The sequence below is a fragment of the Bombina bombina genome, chromosome 6, assembly GCF_027579735.1.
Source record: "Bombina bombina isolate aBomBom1 chromosome 6, aBomBom1.pri, whole genome shotgun sequence".
In the NCBI taxonomy this organism is placed as follows: domain Eukaryota; kingdom Metazoa; phylum Chordata; class Amphibia; order Anura; family Bombinatoridae; genus Bombina; species Bombina bombina.
In genome coordinates, this window is record NC_069504.1 from 1106603159 (window position 1) to 1106615934 (window position 12776).

Sequence of the window (12776 nt, forward strand, 5' to 3'; positions counted from 1 at the left end):
TAATCTAATTAAAGGCTGCATCTAATCACATATAATCTAATTAAAGGCTGCATAATCACATATAATCTAATTAAAGGCTGCATATAATCACATATAATCTATTTAAAGGCTGCATATAATCACATATAATCTAATTAAAGGCTGCATATAATCACATATAATCTAATTAAAGGCTGCATATAATCACATATAATCACATATAATCTAATTAAAGGCTGCATATAATCACATATAATCTACTTAAAGGCTGCATATAATCACATATAATCACATATAATCTATTTAAAGGCTGCATATAATCACATATAATCTACTTAAAGGCTGCATATAATCACATATAATCTACTTAAAGGCTGCATATAATCACATATAATCTACTTAAAGGCTGCATATAATCACATATAATCTACTTAAAGGCTGCATATAATCACATATAATCTACTTAAAGGCTGCATATAATCACATATAATCTAATTAAAGGCTGCAAATAATCACATATAATCTACTTAAAGGCTGCATATAATCACATATAATCTAATTAAAGGCCTCATATAATCACATATAATCTAATTAAAGGCTGCAAATAATCACATATAATCTACTTACAGGCTGCATATAATCACATATAATCTAATTAAAGACTGCATATAATCACATATAATCTAATTAAAGGCCTCATATAATCACATATAATCTAATTAAAGGCCTCATATAATCACATATAATCTAATTAAAGGCTGCATATAATCACATATAATCTAATTAAAGGCTGCATAATCACATATAATCTACTTAAAGGCTGCATATAATCACATATAATCTATTTAAAGGCTGCATATAATCACATATAATCTACTTAAAGGCTGCATATAATCACATATAATCTACTTAAAGGCTGCATATAATCACATATAATCTATTTAAAGGCTGCATATAATCACATATAATCTACTTAAAGGCTGCATATAATCACATATAATCTACTTAAAGGTTGCATATAATCACATATAATCTATTTAAAGGCTGCATATAATCACATATAAACTAATTAAAGGCTGCATATAATCACATATAATCTACTTAAAGGCTGCATATAATCACATATAATCTAATTAAAGGCTGCATATAATCACATATAATCTACTTAAAGGTTGCATATAATCACATATAATCTATTTAAAGGCTGCATATAATCACATATAATCTACTTAAAGGCTGCATATAATCACATATAATCTAATTAAAGGCTGCATATAATCACATATAATCTAATTAAAGGCTGCATATAATCACATATAATCTAATTAAAGGCTGCATATAATCACATATAATCTACTTAAAGGTTGCATATAATCACATATAATCTATTTAAAGGCTGCATATAATCACATATAAACTAATTAAAGGCTGCATATAATCACATATAATCTAATTAAAGGCCTCATATAATCACATATAATCTAATTAAAGGCTGCAAATAATCACATATAATCTATTTAAAGGCTGCAAATAATCATATATAATCTACTTAAAGGTTGCATATAATCACATATAATCTACTTAAAGGCTGCATATAATCACATATAATCTACTTAAAGGCTGCATATAATCACATATAATCTACTTAAAGGCTGCATATAATCACATATAATCTATTTAAAGGCTGCATCTAATCACATATTATCTAATTCAAGGCTGCATCTAATCCCATATAATCTACTTAAAGGCTGCATATAATCACATATAATCTAATTAAAGGCTGCATCTAATCACATATAATCTAATTAAAGGCTGCATATAATCACATATAATCTACTTAAAGGTTGCATATAATCACATATAATCTACTTAAAGGCTGCATATAATCACATATAATCTACTTAAAGGTTGCATATAATCACATATAATCTAATTAAAGGCTGCATATAATCACATATAATCTATTTAAAGGCTGCATATAATCACATATAATCTACTTAAAGGCTGCATGTAATCACAAATAATCTACTTAAAGGCTGCATATAATCACATATAATCTACTTAAAGGCTGCATATAATCACATATAATCTATTTAAAGGCTGCATATAATCAAATATAATCTAATTAAAGGCTGTATATAATCACATATAATCTACTTAAAGGCTGCATATAATCACAGATATTCTACTTAAAGGCTGCATATAATCACATATAATCACATATAATCTAATTAAAGGCTGCATATAATCACATATAATCTATTTAAAGGTTGCATATAATCACATATAATCTACTTAAAGGCTGCATATAATCACATATAATCTACTTAAAGGCTGCATATAATCACATATAATCTACTTAAAGGTTGCATATAATCACATATAATCTACTTAAAGGCTGCATATACTCACATGTAATCTAATTAAAGGCTGCATATAATCACATATAATCTAATTAAAGGCTGCATATAATCAAATATAATCTACTTAAAGGTTACATATAATCACATATAATCTACTTAAAGGCTGCATATAATCACATATAATCTAATTAAAGGCTGCATATAATCACATATAATCTACTTAAAGGCTGCAAATAATCACATATAATCTACTTAAAGGCTGCATATAATCACAGATAATCTACTTAAAGGCTGCATATAATCACATATAATCTAATTAAAGGCTGCATATAATCACATATAATCTACTTAAAGGCTGCATATAATCACATATAATCTAATTAAAGGCTGCATAAAATCACATATAATCTAATTAAAGGCTGCATCTAATCACATATAATCTAATTAAAGGCTGCATCTAATCACATATAATCTAATTAAAGGCTGCATATAATCACATATAAAGTATGGCCATATTCAAGAGAGCATTTTAGAGTTGTTTGTAAAAGATTGGACACTGCTGGCCAAATAACATATTTTGTTGACTGAAAAAAAGTTAAACCAACTTCTACAATTAATAAATATTAAAGGGACATGAAACCTACATTTTATTTTCATGCTTCTGATAGAACAAACAACTTTCCAATTTACTTCTATTGTCAAATTTTCTTTGTCCTCTTACGATCTTTTGTTGAAAAGCAGGGATGTGAACTCAGAAGCATGAATGTGTCTGGTGCACTAGGTGGTAGCACTATTTCCTATAATGCAGTGCTCCAGACACTTACCTAGGTAACTCTTCAACAAAGAATATCATGGGAAAGAAGCAAATTTGATAAAAGAAGTAAATTGGAAACTTTTTTTTTAAATTTGTTTCATGTCCCTTTAATAACATATTTCTGCAAATGTTAATGCACAGTTACTATTTGCTTCATTTAACTGATTGAAAAAAAACATGAAATAAAACCATAAATATGATGTGTGCAAACGTGTGGGCTCCCTTCCAGCTGATCCATTACTGATTTCTTTGTAAGGTCTCAGAACTTTAATTGTCTAAATGATCTTGTTAGGCTTTGATCTAAGTCTTGCAGTGACAGCTCTAAAATAAATTATCTAACCCCTCAGGGTGTTGTCCCTAAAGTCAAAGACCATGGGCTCTAGACATGTGCGTTTTGTTTCGTTCTGAACCGAAATTCAGCCAAATTCACCAAATTTGGAGATTCAAATCGATTCGAATTTCCAAATTACCCTAGCAACGAAACTAAACTAATCCGAATGCATTTGTAACGAATAAATCCGAATTAGTTCTGATTTATTCGTTACATTCTAATGGCCATGGACTAATCACAATTCAGTATAAAAATTATATTTAGTGAGATTTAGTGAGATAGAACAGTGAAATAATTCCGTTTGTGTAACTTGAAACCATCTGAATCAACATTACACATACCAAACTTCCGATTTTACGAATCGAATCCAAAATGAATACATCCAAATCCGAATGAAGCCAAAACGAATACATACAAATGTATCCAAATTCGAATTGATCCGAAACGAAATTCGAAAAAATATGAATCAGTCCGAAACTAACCAAAATTAATTTTTCCACTGCGCACATGTCTAATGGGCTCCTCTAAGCAGCTGACGGAGGAGCAGAAAATAAAGAAAACTGACAAAGCAGGGGAAGGTTATAACAATAAACATAATATTTCCTGCTAGCAGTTTCCGCTATCTGCAATGTCATTAAGAAATGGAAGTTAAGATGAACATTCCACATTTAGGGCCAGATTACAAGTGGAGCACTATTTAACCCTCTTGCGCAAACCCCACTAGTTGATCACACCACTGCTTCTTAACCCACTTTGCCACCTGTTATGTGGCGTATCTCAATCCCCCCGGACTTTTCCGACCGGGAATTTTGACAATGAGCAGCATTGCACACTAGCCGTAGTGTATAATGTTAAATACGGGAAAGAGATGCCAAGCAGACAGGGGCAAGGATGTAATCTGGCTCAAAGTAAATATGCATAATTAACAAATACGTCCTAAAAAGACAATGAGATAACACAGTCTAAATTTTAAATGAACAGTTAATTTTTTTTTCTGACAAATTTCAAAGTAACTTAAATTTTCCCTTTCCACTGTATCATGTGACAATGATCAGCCAATAAAAACACTTATACATATATACTGTGAACTCTTCCACAAAATATGGTGTCTCAGAATGTGTGCCTATAAAAAGATTAACCACATTTTTAAAGAAAGTAAAATGGACATTTTATTTATTTTTATATCAATTTCATACTTTATCTTAATAATATCCTTTTAAAAGACATTATATTTCTGGAATAATCTCACCTTCATAAAAACGGATTTTATCGCGCAGAATAACCATCCCCTTTGTGAGAAGTTGATTCTGGAAGAAATAAAGTTTTACGTCACTTCAGACAATGCAAAGGGTGATACAGTTTATAATAAAGAAACATAACAAAGATTTCCCGAAAAACACGAGTCTGAACCAGTTGTTATTACAGCGGGAAACGCAAGAAGCATCACATTTTAGCGTAAAACAAGCGGCTATTGTGAGATTTCATTACATTATTATCTGTTTATAGGATGGAAGTGCTTATACATCAGTGCAATTGTAACTTCTAGGGTTTAAGCAGAGCCCAGGACTAGAATTTTGCCCATACTCTCTCTCCACTAGCATCTAAATATTTGTAAAAAACATCAAATTTAAAACCACTACAACCATAGTTGGTTGACTCAATTTTAAAGTTCAGCAGATTGAAATGTTCCACTAGAGCATGCTGATGCCAATCTGATTGGCCGCAAAAAAAGAGTGATTTGTCTTAAAGGGATATGAAATCCAAAAAGTTTATTTTGTGGTTTAAACGGAACATACAATTTTTATAAAGTTTCCAATTTACTTCTATAATCAAATTTGCTTCGTTCCCATGGTATGCTATGTTGAAAAGATACCTAGGTAGGTATCCGGAGCACTATATGGCAGGAAATAGTGTTAAGATAAAATGATAACTTACACAAAGTATCAAATAAAGGGGGCACCGGACAAAAGTAACATAAAAATAATAATACTGTAATGTAGCCAAAGATGATAAGTATACAGTGTGGCAGGTATATATAAATAAAAATAGCTAAAATGTTCCAATAATAGTTTTTATAATTTATTATTAATAATTTAGTATTTAATTTTTAATAATAAATTCTCCAAAAATGGCAATCTTCGATTAGAAGATCGATCTTAGGGCAGTACTTCTTAGCGGTTCTGGTGAATCTGAGTAACTAGAAGAAAATGAAAGACGCCTCATAGGGTAATAACGTCCAAATAAGAACAACGATAAAAAGTGCACAGTATCACTCACATGCATTTGAGCACCACGGTAGTGCTCTTAGGGCAGGCTGGAGACTTTTTTCAGATTTTACAGCTAAACTCGTTACTGTGGTAATAACAGCCAGAGATGTCACAATTTACCCTCCTCTGTCTTAAAACAAGGTCTTGGCATCCGCCTCGGCTTCGGCGTGTAATTGTTTTATAATAAACGTTTGCTTTTTTATTTATTTACCCCTCCTATTCGAATTTATGGCTACCCAAGTGGTAGCTTTAGCAGCCTTGCTTTAAAGTGACATTAAACACTTTGAGATGGTAATATAAAATGATAAATCATATAAATAAATAAAACTCTGCAATAAACTTTCATTATTTATTTTGTCCCCTTTTCCTATAATTCTATTCTGAAATTTGTGAGCTTTTCAGTTCCTGTTAGAAATGAAAGTGCAGAACACTGTTATATTCCACACAGCCATTGGCTGCACACTGTAGTGACCTATTTATAACTGTCCCTAATTGGTCACAGCAGAGAAGGTAACCTAAGTTACAACATGGCAGCTCCCATTGTTTTATAGACTTTACACTTCTTTTGTCAATATTTCACCAGTTAATTAAACTTTACAAAATTCATCTACATGTTAGTCTCAGACTAATCTTTTCTTTGAATGCTTCATTCTGTCTAGCATTTGTTTAGTGTTTAATGTCCCTTTAATATATTAGTTACCATTGGAGAGAGTGAACTACTCATCCTATTGTGGGAAAATGCACCTGATATAGCGGTATTTGGTGACGTCACACGCCTAAGCCGAGGTGGACGCCAAGACCTCGTTTTGAGACAGAAGAGTTAGTGCTGCCATCTAATGCTCTTGCAAATGGAAAACAATCTTGCAAAACTGCTGCCATATAGTACCCAGGGCGCGTACATGCTCCTGAGCTTATGTCCTGCTTTTCAACAAAAGATACAAAGAGAATAAAGAACATTACACACACTATAACACTTTATTAAATATAAATATTGCATAAATATGCTTTTACATGTTTTCATCTACTTAACTGCAAAGAGCTCCAATGCACTTATATATATATGTCTATATGTATGTACATGTGCTTAAATACATAAATACAAATATAAATACACAAATAATCTGTACACATATATAAACATGCATATGTATGTATCTCTATGTTAAAGTCCTTTGCCTAACACCTAAGACCTCATTCATATAAATATTCCTATGTATTTATGAATCAATAGAACATATTCTGCTATGTGAAGAACATTGGAATGTGAAATATTTTTATTTTCATGTCGGGTTAGCGCACTTTAAAATATGCAATTGGATTTGCGCATGAGAAGGGTGTTAGGGTATTTTTTACTTTTTTTTTTTGCTCTATTTACTTCTATGGGGGAATAGGTTATTGAGCATGCAATAATGTAAGTTCGGCTTTTTATGCGCGTCGGGTTAGTGCGCAAAAAAAACCAGTTTACTTTCAACTTGTAATATGAGTGCAAAAACCTTGCTTCTAGCGCAGTTAATGCTCAAGCATTACAATCTGGCCCTAAATTGCAAAAATATTTACAATTGCACGCTCTGTTTTAATCTTTAGTTCTGACTTCCATGTCCCCTTAACATCCTGCCCTTTAATTTCACATTTTTCTTCCGCTTATGTCCCTTTAAGGAAAACACTACAAAGTGGCATTAACATTTGTACTATCACACATTTTATAGAGCGCATGCATTGCCTTTATCTATACAATGCTATTAGACACTTGTGGCTATTTATCATACGTACCTGAAGGTATTCTGTGAAAAATGACCCAAGCTCTGTTTTCAGCAGCTGTCTGTGAAAGATTAATGAAATATCAGTCACTGGAGTGTATGTTTGTAGTTCTATTTATTCCTATGCATATCTGACAATAGCCAATGTCATGCCTGCTGCAATGTTCTGCCGTCATTACAGATACAGAGAGATGCTATTGGATAAACTGTAACTTTATGGTTGTGCACACATTAAGTCTCATCTCACAAATATGTGCTGGTATAGCAGAGAAAGGGTTTCAAATAAACACTGATATAGGCAACTAGGATTAACCCTTTGAGTGCTAAGCAGGATTGTAATTTTTTCTGGTTTTCACTATTAAAATTTTTTTCACCAGGTCCCCAAGACTTATACCCTTGGAAAGGTTAGGCGATTACCTTTCCAACGGTGGATCTTGGGGGTCTGTAGCTGCTTAGATGCCTGAGATACAGGCTTCTAAGCAGCATATGCCCTTTCCTTATACTTTGTATTGGTAATTTTAAATAATGTTGCACGGTGACGTCATCACATCATTGCGCGTGACATCACTGCACGTAATGGGAAGCCCTGGCGACGCCTGTCACTATACAGGCCCAATCGCCGGGGTGGGAGTCGGTGGGAGCCCCCAGATTGCTCAAAAGCTGATTGAGTGCTAGCGACGACTCTGAGCCGTCGTTAGCACTCAAGGGTACATCATATTCTTCACCCAACATTGGGTAAGGCCAGCATGAAAATTATGCACCAAACTGAAAATTGCTGATGTCGGATACACATTTAATTAATCAATAGCTAATTAATTATTTGAATTAATTAATATATAGATATCTATAGACAAAGCGGAAAACCATAAAAAAACATTTTTTAGAGTTGTTGCTCTCGGACTCTTGAGATTTGGGGTTTAATAAAGGTTTAGGGTTTAATAAGACAACGACATTATTATGTTCTATATAGCACCTTATAACAAATTGAATACACCCTCCTATAAGTCAGCCCTCTGGGCGCTATCTTTAAAATATAAACAAATAAACACAAGTAAACAGAACAAAAACAGAAAATGTATTGATGTAATAATACAAAGGCTCAGAAGAGGTAAAGAAGGTTTAACAGATGTTTGTATCATTTTGGTGGTGTAATGCTGTTCTCTTGATTTATGGCTTTAATAACAAGAGATCTTTAACCCCAAAGTTACCATAATGTCATGTCTTTAAATCATTTTATCTTCATTGAAATTAGAGATTTCTCACACTCTGAGAAAGCAATACATTATGGAAAACTATTTTTTTTCTCTGCTTATGTAAAATTACACTAAAGTGATAACATAAAATGCTCTAATTGATAATCGCATCTAATTTTATCACAAGTGGGCGTGGCAAAAGGGTTAACCTCTTCACTACCGGAACTTTCAGAAAAAAACCCAGAAATATAGAAAACAGAAATACAGCCTTTACCTGTCAAAGCTATATATATATGTTTTAAGTAGACAACCCAAGGTATTTATCTAGACCCATTTTGGTATATTTCATGAAACCATTTTATCACCATATGCGATAAGATTAAAAAAGTCATTAACTTTTTCACAAACTTTGGAATTCTCGCTGAAATTATTTACATACCGCTTGTGCAATCATGGCGCTGGTGCAATCTGGGATCCCCTTTGTTTAGAAATAGCAGACATATCTGGCTTTGCCATTACGTTTTGGTAATTAGAAGACCACTAATTGCAGCTGTGCACCACACTTCTATTATTCCCGGCAGTGAAGGGGTTAATTAGGTAGCTTGTGAGGTTAATTTTAGCTTTAGTGTAGAGATTACCCTCCCATCTGACACTTCCCACCCCCTGATCAATACCTGATCCCTCTTAAACAGCTCTCTTCCCTCCCTCACCCCCTCTCCCCACTGGTCATCCCCATCTTAGGTACTGGCAGTATGAACATTTAAGGCTTTTTTTATTTTTTTTATTACATTTATTTATATTTAGATATATTTTCTGGAGTGTAGGATCCCCCCTAACCCTCCATCCTACCTGATCCCCCCCCCAAAAAAAACGCTCTGTAATCCTCCCCCCTCTAACTAGTGGCACCATCTTAGGTACTGGCAGCTTCAGGAACTCCAGCTATCAGCTGTAACTTAACAGACAAGACTGCTGGAGCTTCCTGAAGCTCAGACCTATATATACATTGTGCGGTATGATAGCCAAAGTACTGCACAACGTATATATATATGTCTTTTTGGGTGAAGGGGTTAAACACAGTTAAAGTACTGCTCAGGATCTGCAGAGCACTGCATGAGAGAGAGAGAGAGAGAGGGATATATATATACCTGTATATATATATATGGATTACATCATAGTATTAGTAAGACATTTTTTCTTTTGGGTTTTGCCACCTCAGTTTTGGCAACCCAGTTTACTATAAAAGTCAATATGAAAATACGATTACAAATGATGTGTAGTAGTTCTATAAAAAATGATGTTCAATGATACATTTCACTTCAATTTCTGTACCTGCAATTCTTTTGAACACTACCCACATATAGATTAGAAACCCCAGAAACCTCAGATGTATTGTTTTTATCTATCAATCATCACAGCTAATCCTAAAGACAAACTCTTGTAACAAGTTACTAATATGAAGCTTTTTGTAACTGACAAGGTTACGTAATATCACTAATAAAACTATCACTTTACTGAACACAAGTTCAGTGGTTTCCTGTCTCAGACCTGTGATAGAAGATAGAACTACAAACACAAGCTTTATCTGATAAATGGTGAATAAAATAAAAAGAGACCAAGGGATCAATTTATCAAAGCTTCAACTGTAAATACTCTGTAATTCTGCGTCAAATGAAGCACAAAATTGATACGCTGACGTTAACAATGCATCAACCTAGTAAAGTGTAGGCCAGTTCGCTGTAAGATACAAATCAATGCTCGCGTTATTTCAGCATACTACTGGTAATCCACCTGTACATACAACTCTATTCGACCATTCAACTGTTATGCTCGCGTCTCGATTGACACAGCGAACTTGATTTTCAATTTGCCATTTTAGAGAATGCGAATGCCATAGGAATCAAAGGGATGTTACTATACTATAACAGGGCATGTCTACTAACACCGAAAGTTTTAGTTATACGCTGTTTATCCTCTCATACAGTCATTAACAATAAACATGATTAATTTGCAGTACTCATTCAAGGAAAAAGTGGGGGAAAAAAACAACTTCAGTTGTACCTTTCTACTTCGCTGGGCCTCTTATGTGAGGTGCACCCTGGCACCCCATTACTGCTCTTATACCTAGAAGAAGGATTGTTGCTTTAAATGCACAATGGTTATGTCTTGAAAAATCAGTGTTTGTTTAACAGGAGAGTACCCAATCATGGGGTAGTATCTTATAGCAGACTACACCTTTAATTTATCCAGTAGCATATCAGTCTGACCCTGCAATAAAAGACAATTCAGGCTCACAATACCAAACTTTTCTCCTATGAACAAGGGTAAAGATCCAATCCCGAAACATACATTTCTGCCTTTCTGAATCTCATTAGTGAGGTGCAGTTGAATTTCTCTTTTCTTTATGAGCTGACACCACGCTGATGTTTTAAGTAAACTTATAGCCAGTCAGTCACTCCTATATTTTAAAGAGCATTTTCAGACTCTCTGCTTTCAAATACTTCTATTTCTTTGCTGCACCTTAAAGGGATATGAACCCCTTAACAACAGCGATGTAACCTCCTGTATGTCTCGTGCCCAAAGGGTTTTTCAGCACTGCTATTGTGCAGGTCTTGCTGAAAGGTATGAGACTGCGCTTTCTCTGCACGTCTCACTTATGTTGGTTATTTAATCCCTAGATGTACGTTAGTTGTTGTTAAGGTGTTAAATACTAAATAAATGCTTGATATAATTATGTATTCAAAGCAGATTTTAGTATACAGATGTAATTTTTTAAAAAGTATTCTAGTTGTTTAAAATTTGAATATAAGTGTAAAGGTCTAATTTAAAGTGAGTGTGCAAAGAAGGCTGTGTGGAACATAGAATTGTTAACCCCTTAAGTGTCCCTCTCTGCATCAGTTATCTTCTTCCCTGCTATTTCTGCACTGCCCCACCATGCTGGTCCTTAAGATCTAAGCAACCAGTGCCGTTAAAGGATTAAAGAAAGTATTTAACAGAGTGTTTTTTTAAACTTCCTGGTTTGCACATTCTCTTTTATTTCCAATTTTATATATGTCCCTAATTGTACTCAACAGAAGAGATAGATAATGCAGAAAACCTAAATACCAACACGGCGCCCATTACTTTATACAAACCTAGAGAAAATGAACAAAACTGACCATTTTCAGAGTTAATTACAGGAAAATGGAATGAAAACATACTGCTAGTATATTGCAAAGTTGTTTAATTACACATAATTAAATATGTTATATAAAACAATCTCAAACTGTTTAATGTCCCTTTAAACAACTGAGACTTAAAAATTAAAGGAATACTAAACCCAAATTTTGTCTTTCATGATTCACAGGGCCGCATTGGCCTACCAGGATACCAGGAGATTTCCCGGTGGGCTGCAGCAGCTGGGGCTGTAAAGCTACAATTTAAAGGGGTTATTAATAGATGCAATTGGGTTTTAAGGTGCCTAAATAACATCAATCTGGCATTTGTATTTAATGCAAAGTAATATAATTTTAATTCTGAAAAAAAAAAATACTGAGAAAGGAGCATCCCAGTAATCCCTTTTGAGAAAAAATGGGGCATGTGCATTCTACCAACTCAATGTAAAATAGGACTGGTCTTCATATTTTTCCAGGGCTGCTTTTTATTCCCAGTCCGGCCCTGATGATTCAGATAGAGCAGAAATTTTAAGCAACTTTCTAATTCATTCCTATTATCATTTTTTCTTCATTCTCTTGGTATCTTTATTTGAAAAAGCAGGAATGTACGTGTACAAGCCGGCCCATTTTTGGTTCAGAACCTGGGTAGTGCTTCCTGATTGGTGGCTACAAATTGATAACAGGAGTAAATTAGAAAGTTGATTAAAATTGCATGCTCTATCTGAATAATGAAAGAAAAAATGTGTTCAGTATCCCTTTATTTAGTTGGATAATTAATGCAGACATTATAATGAAGATAATCATTTGGCTGTATATGTTAACTACTTACTAATGTTATGCTGGTGTAATAAAAAGCTGAACTTACAATATCGCATGCGATAACCTATTTCCCCATAGAAGTCAATGGACAAAAAAAAGTG

At 33.5% G+C, this 12776-nt stretch overlaps 1 protein-coding gene across 4 annotated transcripts in view; it reads right to left on the reverse strand.

Annotated features, from left to right (window-relative positions):
• Positions 1–12776, reverse strand: part of PRR5 (proline rich 5) — a 269954-nt gene that overhangs the window by 64099 nt on the left and 193079 nt on the right. For all 4 annotated transcript variants that reach the window (XM_053719045.1, XM_053719043.1, XM_053719044.1 and 1 more), the window contains 2 exons: positions 7525–7573; positions 4737–4794 (listed from right to left, as the gene is read on the reverse strand). In XM_053719045.1, the coding sequence (XP_053575020.1) occupies positions 4737–4773 (37 nt within the window). In that variant the 5' untranslated portion in view covers positions 4774–4794; positions 7525–7573. The remainder of the gene's footprint in view (positions 1–4736; positions 4795–7524; positions 7574–12776) is intronic.